The following is a 27,394-nucleotide window of genomic DNA, read 5'->3' as shown; positions in this document are numbered from 1 at the left end:
GGCAGGCCGCCCTGGCAAGGCCCGGGCCGCCGTGGCGAGGCAAGACCCGGGCCGCCGTGGCGATGCTGAGGGCACCGCGGCGGGGACCGGGGGCCGCGGCAGGTCCCGCACACGGTAGCTGGGCTCCGGCCACCACAGCCGGGCCCAGGCCGCCACGTCCAGGCCTTCGCCCCGGCGGGCCGCGGCCCCCCACGGCGCAGCCCGCCCCGGGGCCGGCAGCCGGCGCCCCCCGAGGGGAGCGGGCGGGGCCGCGCCTGCCACGGGCGCCAATTAACCCGGTAATTAGCGCGGCGCTCCCCGAGGGCCGCCTCCTCCCCGCCGAAGTCCTCCTCCCACCCCCCCCCCCCTCCTCCGCGGGCGGTGCCCAAGGGGTTAACCGCGGCCGCCCGCCCGCCCGCCCGCCCCGCGCCATTGGCCGGCGGCCGCCGCGCGGCGCCCAGCCAATGGCCGGGCGCCGTCCACGAGCGGGGCCGCGTGCGGGCGGCGCCCATTGGCTGGGCGCGAGTGTGGGAACGGCGGCGGGGGACGTTTCACACGAGCCGCGCGCGTGCGGCGCGCGCTATAAGTAGGGGCGGCCAAGGGCGCGCGGCATCCGCGCCCCGCCGGCCCCGCCGCCGCCGCCGCACCGCCGGCCTGGAGCGCGCGCCCGCCCGCCCCGCCGCCCCCGGCCCCCCCCGCCGCTGCTGCTGCTGCTGCCGCCGCCGCGGCGGCGGCGCCTCTTCCGCGGCGGCGGGCGCTGCCGGCGCGGGCGCAGGATGCCGGCCGACCTGATGGAGAAGAGCAGCGCCTCGCCGGTGGCCGCCACCCCCGCCAGCGTCAACGCGACGCCCGACAAGCCGAAGACGGCGGCGGAGCACCGGAAGGTAAGGGCGGCCGCGACCGGGCGGCGCCGGGACGTGCGGCGCCGTAGGGAGCCAGCGGCGCCGTAGGGAGCCAGCGGCCGGGCGCTGACCGCCGCCTCTCTTGCAGTCTTCCAAGCCCATCATGGAGAAGCGGCGGCGGGCGCGCATCAACGAGAGCCTGGGGCAGCTGAAGACGCTCATCCTGGACGCGCTGAAGAAGGATGTAAGCGAGGGGGGACGGGGACACCCGGGGCGGGGGGCGCGGGGGGGACCGGCGCCGCTGCCGGGCCGGTCTGAGCCCCGCCTGTGCCCGCAGAGCTCGCGGCACTCCAAGCTGGAGAAGGCTGACATCTTGGAGATGACCGTCAAGCACCTGCGGAGCCTCCAGCGAGCCCAGATGACCGGTGAGTGCCGGGGGGGAAGAGGGGCTGGGGGGGCATCGCACTCCCTGCATGCATCCTCGGTAGGGAGGATGAGGGGGGCACCCAGCTCCACGCCTGCATCCCCGGTACTGGGGGGCAGTGAGGGGCACCGTGCTCTGTACCTGTATCCCCAGCACAGGGGGGCACTGTGCTCTCCATCTGCATCCCTGGTACTGGAGGGCACTGGGAGGGCTGCGGTCCTGGCTTGGGTCCCCTCTGCTAGCAGAGCTGCGCTCCCCACCTGCCTCTCTTTTGGGGGGGTGGGAAGCACGAGAGCTGCCAGGGGGACTGTGCTCCCGACCTGGATCCCCAGTGCTTTAGGGCACAGGAGGACTCTTGGGGGTTGTCTGTTCCCCACCTGGGTTCCTGGTGCCAGAGGGGCCGTGCTCTCTGTCCAGATCCTTGGCACCCAGGAGCACAAGACATGCTGCCGGAGGGGCCGCACTCCCTGCCTGGATTCCCAGCTCGGAGGGGTTGCAGGACCCAACACCAGTAGGCTGCACGTTCCCATCCCCTGCGGAGCCGGCTGACCGCTGTGCACCTCTCTCCCCCTGCAGCCGCACTGAGCACAGACCCCACGGTGCTGGGCAAGTACCGTGCCGGCTTCAGCGAGTGCATGAACGAGGTGACGCGGTTCCTCTCCACCTGCGAGGGCGTCAACACTGAGGTGCGCACCCGGCTCCTGGGCCACCTGGCCAGCTGCATGACCCAGATCAACGCCATGAACTACCCTGCGCCCCCCCCACCGCCCCCGCTGCCACCAGCCGCAGCCTTTGGGCCACCCCTGGTGCCGCCGGGCAGTGGCACAGGGCCGCTCCCAGGCATGCCCTGCAAGCCGGGCGCGGACGCAGCCAAGGTGTACGGTGGCTTCCAGCTGCTGCCAGCTTCCGATGGGCAGTTCGCCTTCCTCATCCCCAGCACCGCCTTTGCTCCCGGCGGTGCTGTGCTGCCCCTGTACGGCGGCCCACCCACAGCTGCCACTGCCGCCTCGCCGCCTGGCCCGCCACCCGGCACCGCCGACTCGGTCTGGAGACCCTGGTGAGGGTGGCGGGCACCGGACTGGACTGAGCACAGCGCCCCGTGCTGCTGGCACGGCTGTATATAGGTTATATGTTCATATTGGATTGTGCCTTTGTACCATAGCAGTGTTTCGTGTTTTACACGAGATCTTTTTTCTCCCTTCCCTCCCCTTCCTTATGTGACACCAAAGATTCGGGGTTTTGGGTTTTTTTGGGTTTTTTTTTTTGAATGCTCTTAAAATAAAAGTGTCTCTTCCATTTTGGAAGGCCTTTGGAGATAAGTTGGAGTGCTAGCATGTGTGCATAGGAGGGAGCCCAGCTCCTGGCTTGCCCCTGACTGCCTGTGGATCGTGCTGCTCCAGGGCTGCCTTGTCCTGCTTTCCAGGCTGGAGCTGTCACTCAGACCCTTTGTCCTCTCTCTTCTTGTGAAATCACCTGGCCCCTCTCCCTGCCCCGGGGCAGATATAATTACTGCTTCCTTGGGAGCAGCTTGACTGATCAGACTTGTTAAAAAGAGCTTATGTTTGCAGAGCTGGTGGACGTGTTGAGGGAGGCACCTCTGTTCTGTTCCTGGCTCCTCAGGCTGATGGAGTGGAGTAGCCCAGGTAAAGCGAGACAGATTCAGCACAGAGCCTGACAGCCTGGCTCCCAGTCTAGGCTGCCCGGGTGAGCCTCCTGCCCTGGACCTGGAGGGGCCCGCTCCCAGGCCGTGGTGTAAATTGCAAATGACTTCAGTCAGTTGATTTAGAGAGCGGTGCCTGCCAGCTTCTCGTGTTACAAAAACAGCATCTCTCTGCAGGACAAGCCTGACACGAGTGCTCCTGTCTCCTGGCTGACAGACAGCAGCAGGCACTGGGCACCACCTCCACCTGGACTTAAAAGCACAGAACTGTTCCTGGCCCTGAGCACCAGCCAGGCTCTGCTTGATGATTAATGCTCTGCATGTGTTTTTGATAGAGTTGGGCATTTCCTTTGCTATTATATGGAAAACATGTGTCTGGGGGAGTGATGCGGGGCTGTGCGGACTATCTCTGTAGCTGAGCGGCAGCTGACCCCTTTGACTTGGGGATGCCCCATTTCCAGGCAAGATGCAAGCCTTAGGTAGAGGTGAGCAGCAGCCTCAGGTTACAGCTTGCGTCGCCCTTCTTAACAAGTCCTAACTCAGAGCGGACAGCTTTAAAATGTGCCAGGATCCACTGGGGATTCCTTCCAAATCCTGCTGCAAAAGCTTGTTGGATTTTGTCCGGATCAGCCAGGTGCTTGACTATCCAGGTGGGGAAATGAAAGCTGGGGAGAGTGCAAGACCAGACAGATTAAACCTGCTGGGGTTTGAATCCTTCCCCAGCTTTCGCCCCCTTCTCCCTGTATACAAATACATCCTCCTGATCTGAAAGTAGTTCTTGGGATGGATTTTGGAGGGGGGGGGAGTGTCCAGGATCTCTCTCTGCAGGGTGTACTGATGAGGTTGGGGCCAGTGGCAGCTCCCTTTTAAAAGGGGCTGCAGGGGCTGATCTCCCTGGGTGATGCGAAAGAGCTTCCCCTTCTGTGTCTCCCAATGCCTTGCTGGCCTGCCTGCATTGCCACCCTCATGGTGGGATCTTGCAGCCAGGTTTTGTGTGCCAGGCTTGGGAATATTGGATTTGCTGTCCCTAGGCAGGTATGTGGCTGTATGGGCTGAGCCTGCCTTCCCTTACACTAGCCATACTGTCACCTTGCTGTATTGGAGGTACCAAGGGCAGGACTGAGCCCACCTTCTGTTCAGAGAAGCGCTTGCAGGACCTGTTTGTCTGGCAATCTCATCAGACCAACTCCTGCTGCTGGATGGCCTGCATGGAGCTGATGCAGACTAGTAACACATCACCTGTAAGAGCTGAGGCTGTTCCAGCTTAGCAGAGTCTTCCTTTTCTGCTGAAGCAGTTGGTTTGGAAAGTGCATTAGAAAAAAAAGGCTCTGCTGTAGGCTAATGGAGAACACATAGCAGATCCAGGAGTGAAAGACAAGACGAACCTATTTGTTAATGGAGTTTAAATAGCCTAGTATAAAGCAGATATGCCATGCTTGGACTGGTTTTTCCAAAGCTTTCTGTGTTTACTCTGTCCCACAGCCTGTTGACATGAGAGATCTGCTTGAGTTTGTGAGCTTTGAGGGGATCAGAGCAATTCCCAGGAGCCGTGCTCTTGATGCCAATTCACTGAGCCTGTGACAAATTGGGATGACAAATGCAGGCTCTAGGTCCATGGATCATGTGCAGGAGTTGCTCTTCAGGTGCCGCGAGTGCCTTCAAACTGGTGCCGTGGGGTGTGCAGGCAAGGGTAAGGGAGGGATGGGGAGTGCCAGGGAGGGGACAGGGCTGGGCTGCTGGATGGGGGCCTCTTGTTTGGCTGTGACCCTGCACAGGGCCGTGCAGGACAGGTAGGAAAAGGGACTGGACTCAGTGCTGCCGGATGGGATGCAGCTCCTGTTGGCTTCCCTGGACACCCTGGTGAGCCCTGCCTGCCAGCCGAGAGGGCCCCGGGGGGGGCTGCAGCCGGGTCTGTCCCTCTCAGATTATTGCTCTTGGGCTTGTAAGCAGTCTGCCACAATGCGGTGCATGCGTTTGCAGCCCAGAGAGCACCAACCTGGAGGGAGCGGTGCTCCATCCCTGCCTGCAGTGCACCTGCACGGGGGTCTGCGGGCAGGGGGCTTTGCCTGCCTCCCCCAGCACCCGGCTGTGCCCCACCACCACCACAGGGATTGCATCCTCGGCTGCCCCTCGCATCCCTGCAGCTCCCTTCCATCAGCTGCCGCTGCCGTCCCGGGAAACCTGTCATTAAAGTCAATTAACTTTTCCCACACTCCTCGCGAGCGGCGCAAAAGCCCCTCCTCGCTTCCTCCTTGGCTCTTAAGTGCTACCATATGGCATGGGCCCCCGTGCCCCCCCGCCCTGCGCCCGCCCTGCCTTTGATTCCAGCCAGACAGCCGGAGCTTTATGATTTAAGCCGGGAGAGCCCTCGTACCAAGCCCTGGGCCGCTCTGCGGCCAAGGTGGTTTTTTTAGCAGGCAAGGCTGTTTTCTGGCAGGAAATGAATAGCTCCCAGATGAGCTCAGGAACCTGAGAGGTCGTGAGAAAGGAGCGAACCCCCGGCGCGGTGGCGGGCTGCCAGGCGGCGTGGGGAGCGCGGGAGGGAGCGCGCCGCCGCTGCCGCCGGCACACGAGCCCGCTCCGGCCCCCGCTGGCAGGCGGCGAGGCCGAACGCCGGCAGCCCGCCGCCGCACGCCGCCCGCACGCCTCGGACGAGACCCGGCCCCGCGGCGGCGTGGCCCCCCGGCCGGCTGTCCCGAACCATCATCCTCGCTCGTGCCAAGGGCCCGCGGCCGCCGGCCGACCTTGGGCTGGGATCCAGGCATCCAGCCTGCGGGGAGCGTGGGGATGGTGAAAAAGCAGCCTGGCAGCCGGGCTGGGATCTGGGGGGAGCGAGGCGGGCGGTCTGGGGGTGCCAGGGCAAGAGACCCCCGGGACCAGCACGTGCGAGCGGGTTGCGGCGGCTGGCCGCTCGCTGCGGGGACTGGGATGCTCCGGCCCCGAGGCTCCCGGCCAGGGCACGCAGCCTGACGGTGGGGCCAGATCCTGCCCAGACCCCGGGCAGCCTGTGACTCGGGCTTGCACCAGCACCTCGAGGCCAGCGCCTGCCTTTGCTCTGCTGCTGCCCCTGGGGCAGGGCAGGGAACGGGACCTGTGATTTACAGGGGTGACGTGTTTTACTTAAGTCAAACAAAAGCCCAGTTTGTTTTGCGGGAGCGCAGACTTCCTGGGGGGGTCAGCCCAGACAAATGACTCCACTCCTGTTCGTTAAACATTCGTGGCCACGCCATCAGCTGGTGCTGGGGATGGCTTTCCTGGCTGAGCTGGGACAAACTTCTCCACTTCCCAGCCTCTGCAGCAGGAGCGATTTCCAATGTCCCCTGCCCCAGCAGAGCTGTGCCCCTGGCAGAGCCATGCCCCAGGGGTACCAGCTCCCCGTCACAGTGCCTTGCAAGTGTCCGAGGACAGTGGTTTGACCCACGCAGGCTGTGGTCCTCTCTTGTCGTGCACAGCTGTGGCTCAGCCCTGGGCCGGCACCCATGGGGAGCACAGGGAGCGGGCTGGGGGCAAGCGTCCTTCGTGCCAGCACCGCAGCGAGGGTGGCACAGGGGCTGCGTGGCACTGGAGGGGTGCAGGGCCAGAGGGGGGCTGCCCCTGGTGTGTTTGCCATGGGGATCAGCAGCGCAGGGCAGGGCAGAGCTGCTGTTGCTGAAGGACAGCCGTGGAGGTAGGGCTACCTGCAATCTGTAATGATTAGGAAGCTGTTTCCAGCCGGGGTTTATTGCCAATAAAGCCAGCTCAGCACAACTGCTGGGGCATTAACTCTTATCTGCCCGGCACGATAAGAGCCCTGGGCTTTGCCTTCAGGCCCGAGGAGAGCAAACACCCGTGGCAGGGCATGGCACTGGCCTGCACCGTGCCCTGTCACCTTGGGGACACAGCTGGCGTCCTGCGCGGTGGGACGCGCTGCCTGGCGCGTGCTCCCAAAGCCCCTGGCACCGGCTCCCTTCACCTGCCACCCACCGCACAGGGGCAAGCAGGGGGAGCCTGGCCGCAGGGGCGAAGGCTCCGTACCCAAACTCCTGAGTGGTTCAGCTGTACAAAAGCGGCATCCTGCTTAATTAAAAGCAGACCTGCTGTAATGAGCCTGCCAGCACACCAGCATGGCTCGGGCAGCTCTGCTAGAACAGAGGCTGGGACTCAGCCTCACTGCGGGACTGGGAGCCAGGACTGGGTCACCCTGTAACCCCCTGCAAAGCCAGGTCTCCCTTTGTGTCCTCCCAGACCCCTGAGGAAACACAGCCTGCCTCCAATCCAGCTTGCTGCTGCTTAACACCTCACCAAAAGTCATCCCTAAAATAGCCCCCGGAGCAGTGCGTCCGCTGAGTCCTTCCCCCCAAGCGGGGTCCCACGCCATCCCTGGGCTGTCGGCTCCGATCGCACTGCCCAGCCGCGCCAGCACCGGGACTGCCAGCGAACGTGCTCACCCTGCAAGGGAGACGTCTGCCGAGGCAGCACCAGGAGGAGGCTGCTCTCTCCTTTGGGTCCTCGGGGACCGGGACGGCACACGCCACCCTGGATGTGGGCACACCAGGGTGCCTCGCAAGAGCCTTTCCAAGGGTTCCCTGTGTTTTGTCGGCTTTTTTTGGCTGCTGAGGAGGTCAGAGGGCTGTCAGCAATGACTGGAGGCTGCCACGGCTCTTCCTGCTGCAGAAGATGGGCCGCAGCTCTGTTTTCTGGAAAACATTATGAGTTCTTGAAACCATAAAACAATCTGGCTGGTGTCTCTCCTTCTGACGTTGGAAATCTGGACAGTGTTTGTACCAAGAGAGGGAGCAGGATGTAGAGACACATGCTGAACCTCACAGTTACGTATCTTGCCTGGCTCTCACTCCCACAGCCCTGCTGCAGCCCAGGCACAGATAAACCCCCATCTCTTTTAGCAGTGCTGACACACATAGGGCACCTGCCAAACAGGGGAGACAGTTCTGGGCCGGAGCCCACCACAGCCCAGCAGCATCCTCACTAAGGCTAACAACCAGTGTAAAGTAGGACCAACACAGGCTGATCCTGCCGGGCTCGGGAAACATTTGGCTTTGTTTGCAGCTCCAGTATCAGGCTGAGCCCCATTCCTGGCTCCATCAGCAACAGGCTCATCTCTGAACCTGGAAGACAACCTGCCTTTGTCCCAGAGTGAAATGAATCTGGTTTATGGTGGGGGAGAGCAAATGGCCCATTGCACTCAGGGGTTTGACTGCAACATGTAAATGCAGAGCAATACCGGAGCCCTTCCCGGCTACAGAGGAGAGACGAGGACATCCTTCAGGGCTGCATTGCGGTGCATGCTGGAGGAGATGATGAGCCTAGAAGGGGATGGGGGAGCTTTGGGATGATGATGCATCGGGACAAACCCTTCCAGTAGGCAGTGTTACCAACTGAGCCAGTCCCAAGTATGGTGAATGGACAGGTAAATTGGAGCCCTCATCCCCAGCTCTGCATCCGGGAGGGCTCTGGCTGGTCAGCAGCCGCACGAGGGTCTCACAGCGAGGACCCCAGTGGGCCTGATGGATGCTTCCTTTCTCCCTGCAGCCAAGCGTTGGTCCTCACCGTGGGGTCAGTGCTGGCTTGTCCTGCAGCACAGAGCTCTGCACTTCCCTTCCCACGGGGTGGCTTGTTTTCAGCCATCCTTCAGCTTTCATTGTGCTCTGAAACAGAGGGGCTGGCAGCTGGACAGCTTGGGCTGGTGTTTCTGAGTGGGCTCCAAGCAGCTGTTTGTGCTCGCAGACGGCGCTGGCGCTCGCTGCCTTCCCTGCTGGGCTCAGCTGTGTGTGGGCAGGCTGCAGGCAGAGGCTGTGGGCAGCCCCCTGCCTGTGGCGCTGCCTGTTTGGGTCAGCCCTCCCTGGAGGTTTGAGAGCGGGTCTGGCGCTGGGCACCGGGCGAGCAGGATCACGTCTCCCCAAAGGGATGAGGAGCTGGACCACCATGGCCACCCGCTGCTGGACAAACGGATGAGAGCAGTGGGATGGGAGCAGGCAAACAGGCAAAGGGGAGAGGGGCACAGCCATGAGCTGCATTGTGCTTGCTCAGCCAGCGTCACAGCGAGCGTGAGGGTCACAAGGCACCTCTCGGGGAGCTCTTCCCATGCCGGGGCAGCCCACGGCACAGCCACCGCTCCCCCCCTCCCACCTTCGCCCCTGCAGCAGACCTTGCACGGGGCGAGGGCTCCTTTATCGCCCACTGTTTGCCTGTCTGGTGAAGCACGCTGCAGATGGGGCTGGTTAACCATCACCCATGGGTAAGAGAACAGGAAAAGATCTGATGGGACGGGATGTCCGTGGCCCCCCATCTTTCATGAGGGAGGCTCAGACCCCAGCTGGCTCCCTGTACTGCTGGCGGCTGTGGGCTGCTCCAGCGATGGCTCCGGTGTCATTTCACAGCTCAGAGTTGTCCCTTCTGTGTTAAAGCCCGCTAAGACCCCCCCCTCCCAAGTAAACAGGAGCCAGTTTATTGCTCACTGGAGTCGTTTCCCGGGGAGGTCAGGAGGGCTCTCCTTGGGCTTGTGACAGCTTGCTAAGCTCCGCTGAGCCAAGGTGTTACGAGAGCACCATGTGCTGGGAAGAACAGCATTTAGCCCTGGGGATGCCTGCAGCTTGCTCTAAACCTTGGGACAAAGTCCTGTTTGTCTTCCCTTGCTCTTCAGGGTGCTGTGCTCTGGGCTCCCCTGCCCGCTTGTTTATAGCACTGAAGCAGAAAATTGTGATGGCTGTAATTGCCAGTGGTTTGCTGATTGCGTGCCCGCCCGGTTTGCCCGGCCAGAGACAAAGGCCCTAAATCCCCTTGAAGGTTTGAAACCGTGTCATCCTGACGGGCAAGAAGGGAAAGGGATTTACTTAGCATTTGCTTAAAGAGTGCCTGGATGTAAAGTAAGACCCGTGCGCCTCAGGGCAGGAGCAACGCCAGCATCCCTGGGGACTGCCCTGTAACGCCAGCTCGCTGCCCCCGCACTCCTGCCTGCGCCGGGGAGGCAGCTGGGCACCCCCGCACCCCCTCCGGGCTTCGCGTGTGGGAAGCCAGCCCCCGCGCAGGCTGCCAGCTCTTCTTCTGGCACCCATCCCTCTGCAGCTCCGGCAAATTGGCAGAAAGCTTCCCCCCGGGGGCCGAGGCACCACGGACCCAGGCTACGTGTGGCTGGCTGAGCCAGCCCAGCATCCCAGGGGACCGCTCCTGGCAGCGTCCCTGCCTCCAGCCGGATGCTGCCGGGAGGGTCCGCAGGCTTTTGAGAGTGGGGGGAACCCCACCCCGCGTGCGAGGCCCCAGCAGGAGCTCGGCAGCAGCTGCAGCAGAGCTGAGCAGAACGATGCAAGATGTCTGGAGACGGCCAGCTACCGGCAGGAGCGCGTGGGAGAGAAGCTGCCCGCCACGGGGTTCTGCCTGCGCGCGGGAGGGACCACACAGACGCTTCGCCGTCCGGCCCTTCGCCGCCTTGGCACGCCTGGAAAGAGCAGCACAGATTTTTCCATCCGCCCCCGGGCTGGGTCCCCCCTCCAGGTCTGCTCCATCACCCCAAAAAACATGGGGAGGAAGCAGCCCCTGGCAGGGTGCCGGGGGAGCTGTGCTTGTGCTGCTGGATGCTGGGGGTGGGTCAGGCATCGGTCTGGGGCCTGAAGGGGGGTCACTGTGGCCAAGGGAGCTTTGCACGGGACCCTGGGGGAGAAGGGAATGAGGGAATGAGGATTTGGCCACGCAGAGCCCCCGAGGGCAGCCCGGGCAAAAGGGCAGCAGGGCTGAGGCTGGTGTCAGCACAGTACAGTGACGGGCGCAGGGACACCCCAACGTGTCGCACAGCCGCAGCCCTGCGCTGTGCAAGCCAGGGAGCACCAGCAGCTTGGCTACAGCCCTGCCAAGCCTGCGGGGAAGGACCCTGTGCACAGCCACATCGGAGCACATTCGCGCAGAAAGAGTATAACTTCAGACGCCGGGTGTTGTTTCAACCCCGGAGCCTCCTCAATAGCGAGCTGCCCTCCAGAGACCTCCCCTCCGGCCGCAGAATAGAAGTAGCAGCCTCAGCACTTTGGCAGGAGCAGCGAGCTTTCTGCCTCCCGGCCCCGCTGAATAGCAGCAGAATTCATTACAGCCCCGTTTCACTTCTCCCTCCAATTATCCCCCCGGACAATGGGCCGGGGCTGCGGCGGAAGGTCCCTTTCAGGAGGTGCCGGTGGCAGGACATGCTGCTGGGGCTCGGCCGAGAGCCCCTTTGCTGGAGGGCAGTGACCTGAGTCCAGCAAATGCCACTTTTCGGCCTGGGTGGGTGAGCGTGCACGGGGCAGCAGGGCCAGCCCGGCACCGGGGATGGGGGGATGCTCCCTGCAGGGCGGGAAGCACTTGTTAAGAAGAGCTAGCCCCAATCTGCAAAACACCTGCAATATGGGCGTATTTTGGTCAAAAGTAAAATAGCAACGGTTACTTTAATTAAGTACCGGAGTGTCATTTTATCTTTACAAACACAGTGGTGATTCGGCCCATCTGGCACTTCCCTCTTCTCCAAAGCGACTTTGGAGCCAGCAAAGACCGCAGGCGCTACTTGCATCGTGGCTCTGACTCAAGGGACTGGGCTCCTGCAGGTGACACCTTGCATCCAAGGACCCAGATGTCTTCCTTGCTGTGCTGTGGCCACCCAGATCACCACTCTCCAGCCAGCCATGTGTAGGCCATCAGCTGCTAAGGTGGAGAAACTGGCAGCAGTTGGCGCTGGAGCCCATTGGGGCTCTCTGAGAACCTGGAGCTGGGCTTGGGCATCAGAAGATGGACATGACACCCAGGTAAGGTCTGGTCTTCACGGGTCCCTCCCTGGCTGCTTGGACAGTCACCTCCCTTCCAGAAATGCTCTGCCCCAACCACACTCGTTGCTGCACAGCTCCCCAGAGCCTTGCTCCTGCCCAGCGGAGCAGAACTCGCTGGAGGGAGATTTGAGGGTGGTTGATGCTTGGAGCAAACTTTGGGGGGGGGAAGGGGGGAAGGGGCAGGTGCCCAAAGCCTGCGGGCTTAACGGGGGGATTTGCAGCCGTGCAGGCAGGGAGAGCCTGGAGGTTTGTGCAGCTACCCTGTCCCTTCCACCGCTGGCTTTGCAGGACATAAGGGCTGTTTCGGAGGAGCTGGGACAGGGGAGTGACTTTGCACCAGCAGATCCAATCCTGGCACACTTGAGGCCACGCGCGTTGCCGAAGCAGGCTGTGCCTCAAGCTGGAGAGTCTGCAGAGAAACCCCTGGAGAGCTCGACAAGAGCTGAGGACATTTCCGATGGAGGCAGACAGGACACTCAGCCTACTTAGTTTATCAGGAAGAAGATCAAGGGGCGGCTTGATTACAGTCACAAGGACCTTGGTGCGTAAGTACCTTGGCAGAAATAACAAGCCAGGTACTTAAGAGCTCTTTAATCTAGCAGGGAAAAGCAAAACAAGGGCCAATCGCTCCACATTTCCAGCAGTCCGAGTGAGTAACTCCAGAATGAGAAGCAGGAACCCAGGCTGCCTTCCCAGGGCTGCTGCAGGGCTGGCTGGGGTCTCCCACCCCAGCATCACCTGGAGCAGCATATTTTACCTTAATGGAAGGTACAAGAAACTTTTGGAGATGGCAGAGGGGCTGTGGGGCTGGGGCAGCGTGGGGTGACCCATTAAATGCTTCGGCTGCAGAGGGCACACCTCTTCTCTGCAGGCGAGGTGGCCACCGCTGGTGCTTGGGACAAGGCAGGGTACAGGTGGCATTGTCCGGGAGCAGGGGGTAGCATGGCATGGGGTGGGTGGCTCTGGCCAGGGAATCTGCAAAATGGCATTTATGTTGAGATTGCAGCCGAAAGCTCTTTGTGCCAGAGGGATCTCCAGCTGCTGAGGTTCGAGCTTCTGAGCAGAGGGAAAATTGATCCCCTCTCTGCAAGCTCACAAACCTGACCAAAAGCTCCTGAGGCCACAGGGGAGCTGGATCACCTGGCAGCACCAGGGGCTGATCCCAGTAATGTGCCTCTGGGATGTCCTGCTGGACACAGCTAGCAGGTACCAGGCAGCTGCATCTTCATCGTGCCAAAAGCGTTGTGAAGCCAAAGTAGGAACAGAGCGCTTCTCTCACGAAGCCATTCATGTTTCTATTTAAATCCTATTTTTCCCCTCGTTTTTACAGTTTGCTGGTTAAAAATCAACAGCCTGGCCAGGGCCCTGTTGCAAAGCATCGGGAAAAGCCCTGGTTTGGAGGGGGTGGCACAGGGCCCCCCGTGCAGCCCTGACGCCCGGCGTGCCGCCAACGGGGCTAACAAAAGGCCAGCAGCGAGGCCAGCCCGTGCTGGGAGCGCCGCGGAGCCCACGCTGAATAGCTCTTCCCGCACAGAGGAAGGCATGAAGAGGCGTAATCAAATAAGGGTATCAGCATGGTGCTCCTTGAACGGCACTCCCAGCGTGAGCCGGCGGCAGGGCCGGGCGGAGGTGACAGGTATCTTTATCCCGCCACGCAGGAGAGCTCCAACGTCCCGCTGGCAGGAATTTGTCTGCAAATTTTCCCCCATTGAATGGAGCGAGGGGGCCGGCAAGGCGCGGGCTGAGATGATCGCTTGATTAAGGCCGGGGCAGGCGAGGTGGAGAGACGGGGCAGCTCCCAGGGAGCCGTGCTCCCAGCCCTTAACCTCTCCTCGGGAGACCGCAAATTATATCTGTTAATGTATCAGCCCCCTGGTATCCTACAAATAAGTCGTCTGGCTAAGTGCATGTCAGACGTTCGCAGGAGGAGTTGTTACCTTTTCATCACTTAATCATTTTCATCATCATCAATTAATTCATCTCGCAATAAACTTTAACCCAGTGAGTCCTGGGGAAGGCAGGTGAAGAGGCTTACCAGCCCAGCTGGACTGTAAACACAAGCAGGAGGCACCGGCTGCAAAAGGGGTTTGAAGAGCAGAGGGAAACAGTTTTCCCTGCTCCCCCGTGGAAATGGGAAACCCTCTGCCACGGGGACAGGAGTGTTCCCAGCCCCGCTTCCCATTCCGCTCCCCTGCCAGCTGGGCTGTGCAGAGCCAGGGTCCCCCTACGCCGGGGACCAGGAGTGTCCGGAGGAGGAATGATGCTCCCCTGGCGGATGGGGATGGGGATGGGGGGGGGGGCACTTCATGCACTCCCCCTGGGTGCCAGAAGTGATTTACACAGTGCACCCGAGAGCAGAGTCAATTAAGGTCACATTTCTGTGTTGCTAAACAACAGGCGGCTCTGGGTTCAGGCCTGCTGAAAAGAAAACAAAAGCCACCCCTTGAAACGGGGGCTTTGAGAGGGTTCAAAGGAGCACGAAACAAAAGGCGGGCTTTGTGGGCTGCCCTCGCCCGCGCCTTCCCGGGCCCTTCCGCCACCAGAGACACCGTTAATGTGGCAAGGGGGAGTTTTTAATTGTCCGGCACAAACAATGCTGGCATATTTAGGCCGGCCTCATTACAGAGCCATCCGAAATGCTTGAGAAGCATTCCCACCGCTTAGCATAAATAGCAGAAACACTCTTTCACGAGCAGAGCAGGTCCCATCTGCTCCCGGCCCGTCCTCACCTTGACTTGCAATGGCAAGCCCGCGGGGTCGGCCCCTCTGCCCCGCTGCTCCCAAACCCCAGCGCAGGGACCTGCCTCCCTGCCCTCAGCTCACCCTGCCGTAGGGTGCTGCCCGGTCCCCACGGGAGCGGAGGGCAGGAGCTGTGGGGATTTGCAGCGAGGGGTGCTCGACCGAATTGGCCGGTGTGGCAGCTCCGGCTGGGGTTTGCCCTGCCTGCCTGGCTCCAGCGGCTTGGCCATGGGTAATGGGGGTCTCGGGGGGCATCACGCACGGCTCCTGACTGGACAAGGTGGTTCGCACACAGCCCTCCTGGGTCCTGGCTGATGTGCCTTATGGGGAATGAGACAGAGAAGTTCTCAGGGACCTTCCCCAGCGGGGCTGAGCCTGAATCGGAAATAACACAGACATTTCCCAGAGAGACCCAAACCCAACTGGGGACCGGGGTCTGGGCTCTTGACGGCCACAGCTGTTTCAGGTTTACACCCCATTGCACTTACTGGAGCTCCCTACCACCTTTCCAGTCAGTGCACGGGGGTCCTTGACCCCAGCAGAGTGTCCCACCAGCCCCTTGCAGTGAGCCGTGCCGGCAGGCCATCCCCCAGCCTGGGCAGAGGAGCACGTGGCTGGGAGGGGGCTGCCCTGGCAGGGACGCAGCCCCCCTGGGGCTGGGAAATGGCATGGCTGCAGATGCCGCGGGGTCAGCTGCCACCGCCAAGCTCAGCCATGCGCCTGGCATTTCCCGGGCAAGCGGTGCTGACAGGTTGTAGCCCGACAGCCAAGGCCGGGGCAGAGCTGTGCCAAGCGGGGCGGCGAGGCTGCCGGCACCGTGGGGCTGGAGAGCCGGCACCGACGCACAGAGACAAGGCAGCCCCAATCCCACAGGCAGGGGGTCCCTGAGGGGGCTGAGCTCCCCTCCCTGCACCAGGGTGGCTGCCAGTAGTAAAGGCACTGTGACCATCCACCCTGCGTGTCCCACACGCACGGGGAGCACAGGGACCCCTTTGCAGCCCAAGCAGTTTCTGTGCTCCCCACCCTGCCTGGCTCCCCTGCTTTCCCCCAGGACTTGTAGCTCCCGTCCCTGGAGCGAACCGCCCCGGCAGCCGCGGGCAGCCCGGTGCAGGGCAGCCGGGGCGGTGAGCCTGTTTTCACCGCGTGGGTCCTGGCAAAGAGCCTTGTCAGCCCACAGGGATCAAAGCGAGCAGCGTTTCCCGACCGATACCTGATCCTGGAGCTGGAAGGGAGCCGGGAGGCTGCCGAGTGCCTCCTGCACCGCTCCCACCGCCACGCAGTGCCGAGCGTGCCGAGGCCCCCGCGCCGCCGGGCTGCGTTTTATGGCACCGTGGTTTCTGCCAGCTCCCTCCTCCCCTCTTTTGCCTCCCCTTTCTTGGAGGCAACCAGCTCCCCACGCCCCACAGTTTATTAAAAATCCCGGGTACCTTGGAAGAGACAACACAATAGTGTACTTGTTACAGCTGCCTCGTATTAATGGACTGCCCCTTTTGATTTTAGAGTGGAACTTTTGGCAGAAAACCAGCATCCAAAAAGGAAAATGGCTGTAAAACTCAGCAAAAGGGGGGGGCGGGGGGGGAAGCCCCCAGCTTTGATCAGAAAGGCTTGAAGATGAATCGCAGTGATGCCCAGGCAGATTTGCTAGAGGTGAAGTTCAGTTGCAAAGAGGGGAGCCAGGGCAGGCGCAGAGGGGGCTGGCTGGGGCTGCAGTGGGGCTGGGGTGGAAGGCAGCCACGGCAGCCAGAGGTTCAAAGGCCTCTGCAGCGAGGAGCAGAATTGGAGGATTATTCACTTTCTATATTTTCACTCCTGCAGCACACATGGGAATCTAATTGGCCAGGATGAGAAATACAGCCAGACAGCTTACAAGTGGGCTCAAGAAGACATAAAAATATTTGCAGCTGCAAGCCATTAAAGGCGAACCCAGCCTCGCTCTTACACTTTAATTACCCTGCTGTACGCTCTCCTCCACGTACCAGAGCTAACGTCAGTTCAAAAACCTTTCTGATCTTAAAAGGCCAAGCACAACGCCTGGCTGCGCCGGGGCGGCAGGGCTCCGGCACAGCGAGGGCTGCACACCTCGCAGAGTGTCCAGGCAACAGCTCTCACCCCACCGCCCCAACGCAGACCCCGACACTGCTCCTGCAAGGCTGACAGCAGCCCTGACTCCCCCCTGAAGGGGTTAGCTTGGCTTTTTATGGAGGGAGGGAGCCCAGTCTCTTGAGGTCAGGGGCTTCCCGTGCTCTGCAGGGTCTGGCCAAGCTCATCCCTGCACCTCCCTGCAGCGGCGGCGTGTGGCAAAGCCCTGTGTGGGGCGATGCCGGCGGGTGTGTGTCCTCCGACAGCCTCCCCAGCCGTCATTGCTGCTTCTGCATCGCAGCCGAGCCGCTTATTCCCCAGGATCCGAAAGCACTTGCCGGGGAGATTTCTCCCTTCTCAGCACCCGGGCCCACCCCAATGGCTGGAGGCAAAGGGTGACGGAGGGACCCCATCTCCCCATCTCCACCACGGCAGCTCCACATCCAGGTCACTTTTCCCAGTGCTACGGGGACTGCAGGCTACCCAGGGGACGATGCCGCCCACAGCCGCCGTGCAGCCACCCCGGGGTGCTGGCGGCTCAGCACTGCCCGCAGGGGGGCTCTGGATTCGGTGAGGGCTGGCGGGGCGGCAATCCCAGCCCAGCCCGGCCGGCCACCGCCGTGCTGCTCCCGGCTCCTTGGCTGCTCATTTCCTTTTCCGCTTCTGCAGTGACACCAAAGATGTTATTGCAGGTGCCGGCCCTGGCCCCGCTCGCTCCCCCGCATGGTTCACCCGGCTTCTCCTGAAACCTGAGGAGAACTGAACTTATTCTATACCATTTTATTTCAATGCTCTGAGGGTTAACCTTGTGCCAGGCATTTTTAATCCAGCTATAAACACGGGAGAGCAGAGGGACTGCAACCTTGCTTAATGGGGCAAATTTTTATTGATTAGTTTGAAGCTTTAATGCAATCTCCTTCCAAATGCATGAGCTGGCCGGGAAGAGGGTGTTTGAGTCTGGACTCATTTTAATTGAGCTTGAAGTTGCTTGGTGGCACCAAAGGGACATTGCAGGATGTAGGCAAGGACCCCAAAAGATGGGGAAAGACCCTCAGGGGGAAGACCTGAAATGAGTATATGGTGTTTGCACTAGTTTGAGACGTTAAACCCAGGTGGGTGCACGGGACAAGAGGAAGATCTGCCTGGAACTGCTGGTGCTGGGACTGTGCACCAGGGTGTAGGCAGGGAGCTCGCTGGTCCTGAGTCCCCACAGTGCTGGTCCTGCGGTGCTGAGAGCTGCCCTGCTTCTGGGGCAGATGCTTCAAGTCCTGCAAGGAAATGCAGGGACAGGCGGGCTCAGGAGCCCCGTGCTGCCTGAGGACATCTCTGCTGGAGCCAGCGTGCTGGGAGTGACACGGTGTCACCGGCACTGCCGGGGGGCCGATGGGCACAGCACAGCACAGCAGAGCCTCGCAGGCAGGACGGCACAGGGGCAGCGACGCAGCGCTGCCGGCAGCCCCGGCAGGCCTCCACGCACAGATGGCTGCGAGCAGGACCCAGCCTTTCTCCCTCCTGCCCCAAACCCTGCCAACCTGGCAGGAGCTGGCAGGGAGGGCAGAGAGGGTGCCGTGCCCCGGGAGCCCACCTGTGCCCGAGGACGGGGACGAGGCGGCCGCAGCCCCGGCCGACAGCTGGGGAGAGCAAAGCGAAGGCTAAATAAGGATGCTGGCCGCTCCTGGCTGCCAGCCCAGCGCTGCCCCCACAAATCACCCAGTGGCAGATGAAAATCAAACCCCGATGGGAAGACGATGCCTGGGGCCGGGCTGAGCGCCAAAGGAGTGATGTTAGCCCCTCCACGGGGTGCGGGCCAGCGGGAACCTTTCTGGGCATCGTGTCCCCAGCGGGAATTTGCTCACCCCTTGCAGGGGGCGGAGGTTGCCTGTGCCCCCCAAGGAGACGACTGGCCGAGGGACTCGTCTCGGGGTTGGGGAACGGGGCGGCTGTCGCCTGCCCGGGCCGGCATCGGGGCTGCTCCTGGCTCTGCCCCGCTCGGCTGCTCCCGGCCCCTGCCGAGCCCCAGGGGGCAACACGGGGAGGGAGCGGGGGCTCCAGATTGGAACCACATGGAAGCACATTTGCAACTAATTAGGCCGGGAGCCAGCAGCTCTTGCTTGGCAGGGTGTGCAGCCAATCTTTGGGGATTGTCAGCTCCTCCCAGGTTTCCACAGCGGATGTTCCCTGGCCGGAGTGCAGCTGGGCTCCGCGCGAAGCTGCGGCCAAGGCAGCCCTAAGGAGATGAGCACACGCACGGGCAGGGACCCCCGCCTCAGCCAGGGAGGCTTTTTTGGGGGGAGGATGCCCCAGCGCTCCCGGGGAGAGGAGGTGATGCGCCCGAGGGGTTATTCAGTCGCTTCCCAGCCTGGCAGCCCTGGGGTGAGGGGGCAGCTGCAGCGGGCATGATGTCTCGCCGCCTGCCCCGGCTCACCGACCCCTCGAGCTGCACCCAAAATTTAGCAGCTGGGGAGCCCGGCTCAAGCACTGGTGTGAAGTCACCTCTCAGGGGTACCTGAGGAAAGGGCTGACCTGAGAAGTGGGGAAGAAAAGCTCCGCCTGGCAGCCCTCACGGGGGGTGAGAGGGTTAAACCAGTGGTACAGAAAGGCTTTGAATGTGCATGTCAAAGAATGACACTAACAACTCGTGTGACAACCTGCCAGGAAAACTTTTCAGATCATAATTCGCATAGCGTTTGTATCATGTTCCCTTCCTGTTTAAAAAGGCAATATGGAAACCGTGCAAGGGGTTATTTGCTGGTCAGGCCGGTTTGCTGGTTACACTCCCTGTCACACGCGTCCCTTTAGGAAGTGATGCCACCGTAACAGACATCATTTCTAAAAATAACACCATCCCATGCATTAGTCTCCAGTGCCATTTGTTCTAATAATTCATTCCTAATTAAAGAATAATGGGTAATGATTAGCAGTGGCTGCATACTAAGGCCCTGGCAGAGCAAGAAATTGGGCTGCCTCCCCACAAACCACCCAACCGTCTTCCTCGGTGGCGTGTCCTACCGACGGCAGAGGACAGAGCGGGGACACTGCCTTCCTCTGCCCAGCCCAGCCATTTCAGCCCTCGCAAACCCATCAGCAGTATTTCACTGATCCTGCCCCACCTCTCAAGGACAAATCCCAGGGACACCCAGAGCCCCCATGCAGCCGTAGAGCCATGGCACGGGTGCTTGGCTGGATGCATGGGGGCCCCAGCGGCACTGCGGCTCTCCAATAAGGCCAAGTCGGGTTGTAAAACGGCCTCTGGTTTTGCAAGTAAGGATATTTATGAAATGACAGGCTGCAGTGTTAATCTCTGGTTGGCAAGCGAGCATGCCAGCAGCGCAGCAGCCCGGCGCAGCCTGCGAAAGCCTTTTGCCGCAGTCCGGGCAGGCAGGCACTTGGGGAGGTCCCGGAGATCAGCCTGTCTGCCGGTGGGTTTTGCCTCCAACACTTTGCCCGGCCCCTGCTCCCCGACGCCTGCGCTGCCCGTGCCCATCTCCCGGCGCAGAGGGGCTGGGGCGGGAGCTGCCCGTGCGTGGGCATCCCCAGCTGTGGGAGCTGACCCGCAAGCCCCCGTGCACTCCCGCTAACGGCCCTGCAGCAACAGCGGCCCAAACACGACTCGCCCTTGGATTTTTTATCACCCGCATAGTGCTGGCGAAGGAAGGGAGGCCACCGCCGGGGAACATCTGGGCTCCATTGCTCATTGTCTGGCAATTAATGTCAGCGCTGAAGACAGAAGGGACGTCAGATATTAAATAAACACGACCGCACTCTGCAGACCAAAACAGCCCCCCTGGGGAAAGGCGCACATGCACCCGCACCCGCATGCCCCCCCCCCCAGCATGGCCCCAGCCAGGGTGCAGGACATGGGCGGCTCGCCGCACACACGTGTGAGCACAGCCACACACGCTCGCAGGCTCCCACACAGCTTGGGTTTCACATCAGCTAAGGCAGAGCAGGGAAAAAAAACCAGAGCTCCTTTTCCTTTTTTGTTTTCCAGCAGGCAGACTACATCTGCAAGTGCAGAAACTGCCGAAAACTCTGCCCTGTGAAACAGGGTGATGCAGGGAAGGTGGTCAGAAGCCCCTGGGGTCTGGGCTGGCCGGTACGCCTGCAGCAAAGCTTCTGCTCGGGGTCTCACCCCGGGCTGGACACACGCCTCCGGCAAGGAGCAGCCACGTGCCGGTCCCCGTGGGTGCGCACGCTTCACACGCGGGGCCGTGTGGGCTGTGTCCTGCCTTTACCGGCACACCCGACCCCTCCTGCTGCCCCCACGGTCCCGGCACGGGTGGGGGCTGACGGCAAATGCGTTCCCCCCTGCCCGGCTCCAACCTCGGTGGACACCAAAAGCCTTTTCTCCTGCCCTTTCCCTGCCTGTGCTCAGAGGCAGAGCAAGCGTGAGAGCGGCCGGACCCCCAGAGAGCGGGAAGGCCGCCCGGCCACGGCACAACGGCAGACGCGTGCCCCGGTGCTGCTCCTGCCGGCTGCCAGCCCCCGGGCTGAGCGAGCTGGTGCAGTATTTAATTCACAGGCCGGGGCAGCTGTTCACCGCGGGCTGCTTCGCGCCGGGCAGAGGATGTACCGTTGGGCAGCTGGCCCAGCCCCAGCTCACCGGGCACGCCGGCTGGGTCGCGGGAGCACGGCAGGGCTCGGCGTTACCCCTGGGTGCAGGCTGCGGTGCCGGGCTGGGCTTCACGCTGCTGCACGGATGCCGCTCTGATGCGTGTGTAAGAGCCATACCACGGCACCGGGGCACGGCACGGACCGGCGCTTGCCGTGCAGGTGTGCGGGGTGTTCCTGACCTCTGCCCGCTGCTCCTGCATCACTGGAGCAAAGTTTCCTGCATCCCGGCATCTTCCATCAAACAGCAGGCGTTTCAGCAAGGCAAGTTCACCCTGCGCAAGTGCGGGGAGGAAGGCAAAAGACAGCGGGCTGGTAGGTGCCCAGGCTCAGCCTGGGTGGTCTCCCATCCCTTCTGGCCTTAAGCCTGTGCGTCCTGTAAAGGGCAGCAAGGAAAGGGACAGGCAGCAAAACGCGCCCCGTTCGCACAGGAGAGGAGTGCTGCAACCAGCCAAGGGCAGCGCACAGGGTTTTCTGCTCCCATGTGCGGCGGGGACTCATTAGCTCAGGGCTGGCTGTGCCTACTTTATTCTCTGGAAGCTTTTGTTCCCTTACAGAAATGTAGTCTCTCTCTCCCTCGCCCTTAGCCCCTTTTAATATTAAGGTCAATAGGTTGACGATTAAGCAGGAAAAGGGCATGAAGAATCAACCAAATTAAATCTTGTGTGCAAACAGGTGGGTGTGAAATTTCAATCAATGGCTGGTGTTAGCGGGGACCCCCGGGATCCCGATTTCCCAGGGGAAGACTGGGCAGCCCCAGGGGGATTTGGGTACAAAAACTCCAGACATGGGAGAATAGAAAAAAGTCTTCTCAAAAACCAATATTGACAAGGTCCCTGTGTTTGCACCCTGGCTTTCCCTGGCAGCACAAAGGGAGATGATTATCCCGGGTCCGGTGGGGAGGGGATGACGGGAGCTCAAAGGTGAGCCGGGCCCCCCCTGGCTCCCCTGGCCCCAGCCCCTCCGCTTAATCCCCCTCTCGCCTGAGCTTTGAAGTCGCCAGAGGTCGAATATGGGATGTAAATCACGTTAGCCGCAGTGTGTGATCACAACGCCGCTGCGAGACAATGCTGTGCTTCCCCCGGCGCCCGGGCATCCCGCCGAGCCGTGGCCAGCACCGGGCTATAAACAGCCCCGAGCTGCGGACGAAAGCGGGGACCGAGGGTGGGCTGCAGCGGGGGGCACCCACGGCAGGCAGGAGAGAGCCTCGTGCCTTGCTGCGGAGCTGGGAGCGGGAGCCATGGTGGGCACCGGCGCCCAGCAGCCGCAGGGCTGCCGATAGCAGGAGGCTCGTCCCTGGGATTAATTAGCAAAGGCTGCGGCTGCAGAGCGATGTAAAACACGAGCCGTTTGCTGGGGCGTTGGTTACCGGGGCTGTCCCGCAGCGTTGCACATCTTGTAAGCATTAGCATCACGTAAGAGGAGCCTGCACAGAAGGACGTGGGGTTTATTGGGTTGTAAAGTGCGTTGTTCCCGTTACAGTAACGACGTTGCTAGTGAAGAAATGTGCCTTTCGCACACGAGGCTCGGGAACCAGGTGTGCCAGGAGGAAATGTAGCAGGGTTTGGAGGCTCTGCTGTCACCATTGGGATAACAGAGAGAGAAACAAAGCAGGCGTGGGAGAAAGCAGGAGGAGGCATCACGGAGATGCTGCCACTACCTCCAGGGCTGCTGTGCCTTTCAGCCCTTTGCTTTATCTGCCCCGGCCCTGGCTCGCCCGTGCTCAGCTCTGCTGCTCCCTAACACGGGGCTGCGCAACCTGCCCACCACCAGGCAAGTTCAGGGGTGCTAGGGTGACAGGGTGACAGCGAGTATCTGCCGGGTCCTCGGCTCTGTTTTGATGCCCTTTGCTGTGCTTTGCTCCAGCACTTGCGCTGCCTCCCACAGCACCTGGGAAGATGCAACACATTGGATTTGCTGCCCAGAACAGAACAAGGGCACTGCTGCCCGAGCGAGCAGCCCTGAGCACGAAGAGCTTCCCTGCCCCACGCAAAAGTCTCCCATGTTTAATTTTCCCTTAGCCAAGGAAGCAGCCTCCAAACAAAGTGATGGTGGACCCAAATAATTAATCAGTTTCCTTTTTTCTCCCTACTAAAAACGCAGCCATTCTCTGCAGGCAGCAAGTTGGCTGTTTTAAGTCTCTTTTCACCATTTCACACCCAAACGAGGACTGATTGTCCCAGACCAGCACCAAAGTTTATCAGCCATCACCGTCTGGCTGTACAGATCTGGATGAACTGCATTACAGGCATGGCCCCACCAGCCTGGCTCCAAATGTCCCTGGTTTCTCCCCAGAACTGCCGCCTGCCTCGGTGGCCCCGGCAGACCTTCCCGAGCACATGCCTGGTGGGAAACACAGGACCTGTCATCCTCCCCGCCTGGTGACAAGTGATGGAGAGGGGCTGGGTGATGCTGGGGATCTGAACCATGTGGCATCAACGCGACCTCACGTACCCGCTAACAGAAGCCAGGCATGGGTACCAGCCCAGCTCACACCCCCCGGCTCCCCTTCACTCCTCTGCAGCTGGAGGGGCTGCTCCATCCCTGCGTGCTGCTGCAGCAGCTGAGCACAGGACTCTGGCAGTCAGAAAATATCTGCTTTCAAAGCTTTTCTTTCTTTCTTCTTAATTGGGAGACCGGATGATTTTTTTTTTTAACAAAACATGTTGTTATTGTGGAAAATATCTGCTCTCCACAGAAAATGCCTTGCGTTCGCTGTACACATTGTGGGCCATACCAGAAACATCTGATGTGCTTCCAAAACCGCTGGGGCATTTCTTTTCCTATTAGAGTGGAAATTTTCTTCAGGAAACAAGTTTTACCTAGTTTGCACTGACATTTGTCGCAGCAGAAAGCAAGCAGCCCTGTCCCCATGCCACCCCTCCATCTCTGGGAGGTGGCATCGTAGGGGCACCCTGGCATGACCAGGCACCCAAACCTGCAGCACAAACCTTGGCTTTGACCCAAGCAAGTCCTGTGGGCCACCAAGCACCAACCACCAGCACCCATCTGGGCTGGCCCAAGGGGGAACCACAGCTTCTCGGGGCAAGATGATATCTGTTTGAGAAGCACGGCGCTGCTCTTTGTCCCCAGTCGGAAGAAAGGTCTGAAAATTACTGTGGAATAGCAATGTTTGACTACTAGATCTGGCAAAGTGACCTGATTTTATCACCGTATCTTCTGCCCATGCTGCTGGTGTTTCACAATGTGAAGTACCAACAGTGCCCAAGACATCTAATATATTTAACGTTACCCAGTATGGCTGTACAGCATCAACACTAATTGAAAGTTTAGAAAGCTAAGTCAAATCCAAACACTGGCATTTCAATTTAGCATTTTCCATGATTATTCTATAGAAATGACAGAAAAAACCCGAACACCCCAAACAAAACAAAAAACCTGCAAAATTTCACTCGTGTCTTTAAAATTTATCTGTGATTAGCATAGATGTCAGGATGGTGATTACAGCAACTCTACCCATTGGTTTTCCTGCTGTGTCTGTAGCACAAGGTAGGAAGCAGCCGGGGTCGACTGTTACGGTCCCTCCACAACAGCTCCAGCTGGGTCTGAATCTGACAGTCCGGGACTTCTTAAACTCTGTCTGGCTCAGGAGGAACTGCACCCTTTCCAGGTGGGGACTATTCCTTAACACTGTTCCCCCCCAGCAAAGCCTCTGGGGACAGTAAAGAAAATTGTCTGTGCCTTCCCATCTGAAACATGCCTTGTTTACTAGCCACTCCTCATCAAGCGTTTATCGGTTCAAAACCATGGCGGCTCTCCTCGCACACCGGAGAGCTCGGGGGCTCATTAGGCAAGGGCTGGCTTTGCCGGCAATGAACCCGGTGAAGATGCTGGGGTGCCGCGTGGCACAGCCAGCCGGGACACAGCCATATTCTGAATTTCTTTCTTTTTTCTTTCAAGCAGACTTCTGAGAAAACATCTGCTGTGCCCCAAGCCCACACCGGAGCTGAAGATCAAAATAAAGGACTTTTGTCTTTTTATTAAGCATTTTAGCAAACGTGACTATTACATTCATATTATATTTCCCTGTTTTGTACAAACACGTTTAAGTCAGCACTAAGAGGATTACGTTTATGGCGCACCAATCTCTGCTCAAATGGGCTGACTAAAGAAACTCTTGTTAAACAGTATTTTCTCTAATGCCTGTTGCTTTTCTTCCTTGCTTTAGTGCTCAGACATCTATCCAGGCTCCCTAAATCCACCCTCCTCATAAGCTTTCAGATCAAGACTCTTTCCCCCCCCGCCCCCCTCCGCACCCTTTAATACAGCTGAAGATGAACATTAGCGCTTGGTTCAACTGCACTGGAAAGGGAAAGGGCAGATTCATCAAAATCTTTATACCTCCATAGAAAAATGTAGCCTTTTGCCTTTCCTCGAGTGAATGCCTTTTCTAGAGGGTATTCATTAGGGGTTCGGTCTGTTTTTGCAGACAGCTCCACAGATGTTGACATTTTTTTTCTTCACTGGGTTAAGACGCCTTCTATAGGCTTTCAGTCTTCATTTGTTACTTCTTTATTATCCAAGAGGGGTTTTTCTTTCTTTTTTTTTTTCCTTCTTTTTTTTTTTTTTTCTTTCTTCCCAAGGAGTTGACTTGGTTCTCTGAAGAGAGCAGTGGTAGTCAGGCTCATTATTATCTCGGACCCTTTTTCATCGCCCCGACAGGCCGGCCGGGGCCGCGGGGCCATTGTGGCGGAGCAGCAGGTAGCTGTGGCACGGCGGGGTCAGCGCTCCGGCCGGCGCAGTGCCTTTGTGCGCCCGCCTCGTGCTGCTGGCTCCGTTTGTCCGGCGGTGGGAAAGGTCAGGAGCACGTCGCCGCTCCGTACCTGAGTTTTTGTCTCCAGCCGTGGCCGAGAGCTTATGGAAATAATTTGTCGGAAAGCAATGGCCGGACCTGGGGGGGAAGCAGAGTGAAGGGGTGGAGGTGTGCCGACGGGGAGGAAGGTGGTACCGGAGCTGCCTGGTTCATCAGACACGCTGCGTCTTGGCCAGAGCTACTGCGTGCTGCTCGGGAAGCCACAGGCTTGCCATGGTCCACAAGGCTTGATATCATCGCCTTTACACACCGAGATAGCCGTTTTCCCACGGCAAACTTTGCAAAGAGAGCAGTTTGGCTTGGTGTGGAGGCTTAAATCATGATGCAGGCAGCACCCCGTGCTGACGTCCCCATCTCCGAGAGCGAACGCACCACACTTCGCCCAGGAACCACCACCCCTGCCTGCAGACATACACCAGCTGAATACTCCATCCCAGTGCCAGCAGGCATCCAAATACCTCTGCTCCAGCTCCCAAAGAAAATTTACTGTGTATATAGAGATTTTTTTCCCAAAAAAAGATAGCTGGGACAGTCACGGGGCCTGGCAACAGCATCATAATTCAAGTGGTGCTTCAGGACCTGCCATAACAGAAACCAGCTGGTAAGGGCTCCAGCCTATTCACAGCTGGGCTCATTGCGTCACCCCACCGCTGCGAGCCATGCATTATCTCAGGAAAAGGAAAGCCCTCCCGCTCCTCCCGGGAGCCCTCCTGGCCTGTTCCCACACTGCCTGGCGTCACCAGCCCCGCAGCCAGCGCAGAGCTCCCCAGCCGTGCTCCCAGCGTGAGCCGGCGGCAGGGCTGGGAGGAGGTGACAGGTATCTTTGTCCTGCCACCCAGGAGAGCTCCAACGTCCCGCTGGCAGGAATTTGTCTGCAAATTTTCCCCCATTGAATGGAGCGAGGGGGCTGAGACAATCGCTTGATTACAGCCGGGGCAGTTGAGGTGGAGAGACGGGGCAGCTCCTGGAGAGCTGTGCTCCCAGCCCTTAACCTCTCCTCCCCAGCCTGATGATTTAATGCCTTAGTGGAGCACACCGGCTCCAGCCATGGGGCAGCAGGTGGGCATTGAGGGTGACGTGATCCCAATTAGTGCTCACCCTCTAAATAAGGCTGGCTGTGGTTGGAAAGGAAGGTGCCTGGCCAGCAGGCACAGCACCCTCCCACCTCCGCAGCACCGCAGGGTTGTGCTGCTGGTGCTGTGCCCGGTGCCCAAGAACTCCCCAGCCACCCTCATCCAGCCGAAGGTGGAGAAGGAGGGGAGCAGCTCCCCTCTGCCAGCTGCAGCACCATGTTCCAGCTGGGGATACTGAGCTCACCAGCCAGAGTCTGGATGGGAATATTGATGGGGACACTGAAAACCATCACATTCAGCCCCCACCAGTACGCTAAAAGCTCCTGCCATTTTTCCCTTTTTATCACGGCTTTAGCAGGAGAGCTCCCATTAG

The 27,394-nt window shown here is 60.1% G+C and overlaps 2 protein-coding genes across 3 annotated transcripts; both read left to right on the top strand.

Moving 5' to 3' along the window:
- Positions 1-586: 586 nt before the first annotated feature.
- Positions 587-4,360, top strand: HES1 (hes family bHLH transcription factor 1). The gene is made up of 4 exons (XM_069792373.1): positions 587-863; positions 970-1,065; positions 1,159-1,246; positions 1,822-4,360. The coding sequence occupies exons 1-4, from the start codon at positions 756-758 to the stop codon at positions 2,304-2,306; spliced, it is 777 nt and encodes a 258-aa protein (XP_069648474.1). The 5' UTR covers positions 587-755; the 3' UTR covers positions 2,307-4,360.
- Positions 4,361-10,209: 5,849 nt separating this feature from the next.
- On the top strand, positions 10,210-21,786 carry LOC138686870 (uncharacterized). 2 transcript variants are annotated; one of them, XM_069792372.1, is made up of 3 exons: positions 10,279-10,393; positions 11,353-11,664; positions 16,240-21,786. In XM_069792372.1, the coding sequence occupies exon 3, from the start codon at positions 20,556-20,558 to the stop codon at positions 21,477-21,479; it is 924 nt and encodes a 307-aa protein (XP_069648473.1). In that variant the 5' UTR covers positions 10,279-10,393; positions 11,353-11,664; positions 16,240-20,555; the 3' UTR covers positions 21,480-21,786. The 2 variants fall into 2 exon arrangements, with proteins under 2 accessions (XP_069648472.1, XP_069648473.1); XM_069792371.1 differs by lacking the exon at positions 16,240-21,786 and having other exon boundaries at positions 10,210-10,393; positions 11,393-13,946.
- Positions 21,787-27,394: the final 5,608 nt, after the last annotated feature.

The sequence above is a fragment of the Haliaeetus albicilla genome, chromosome 9 (assembly GCF_947461875.1).
Source record: "Haliaeetus albicilla chromosome 9, bHalAlb1.1, whole genome shotgun sequence".
NCBI classification, from domain to species: Eukaryota; Metazoa; Chordata; class Aves; order Accipitriformes; family Accipitridae; genus Haliaeetus; species Haliaeetus albicilla.
Note: the sequence above shows the minus strand (reverse complement) of the source record. Positions and strands in the feature narration are given on the sequence as shown.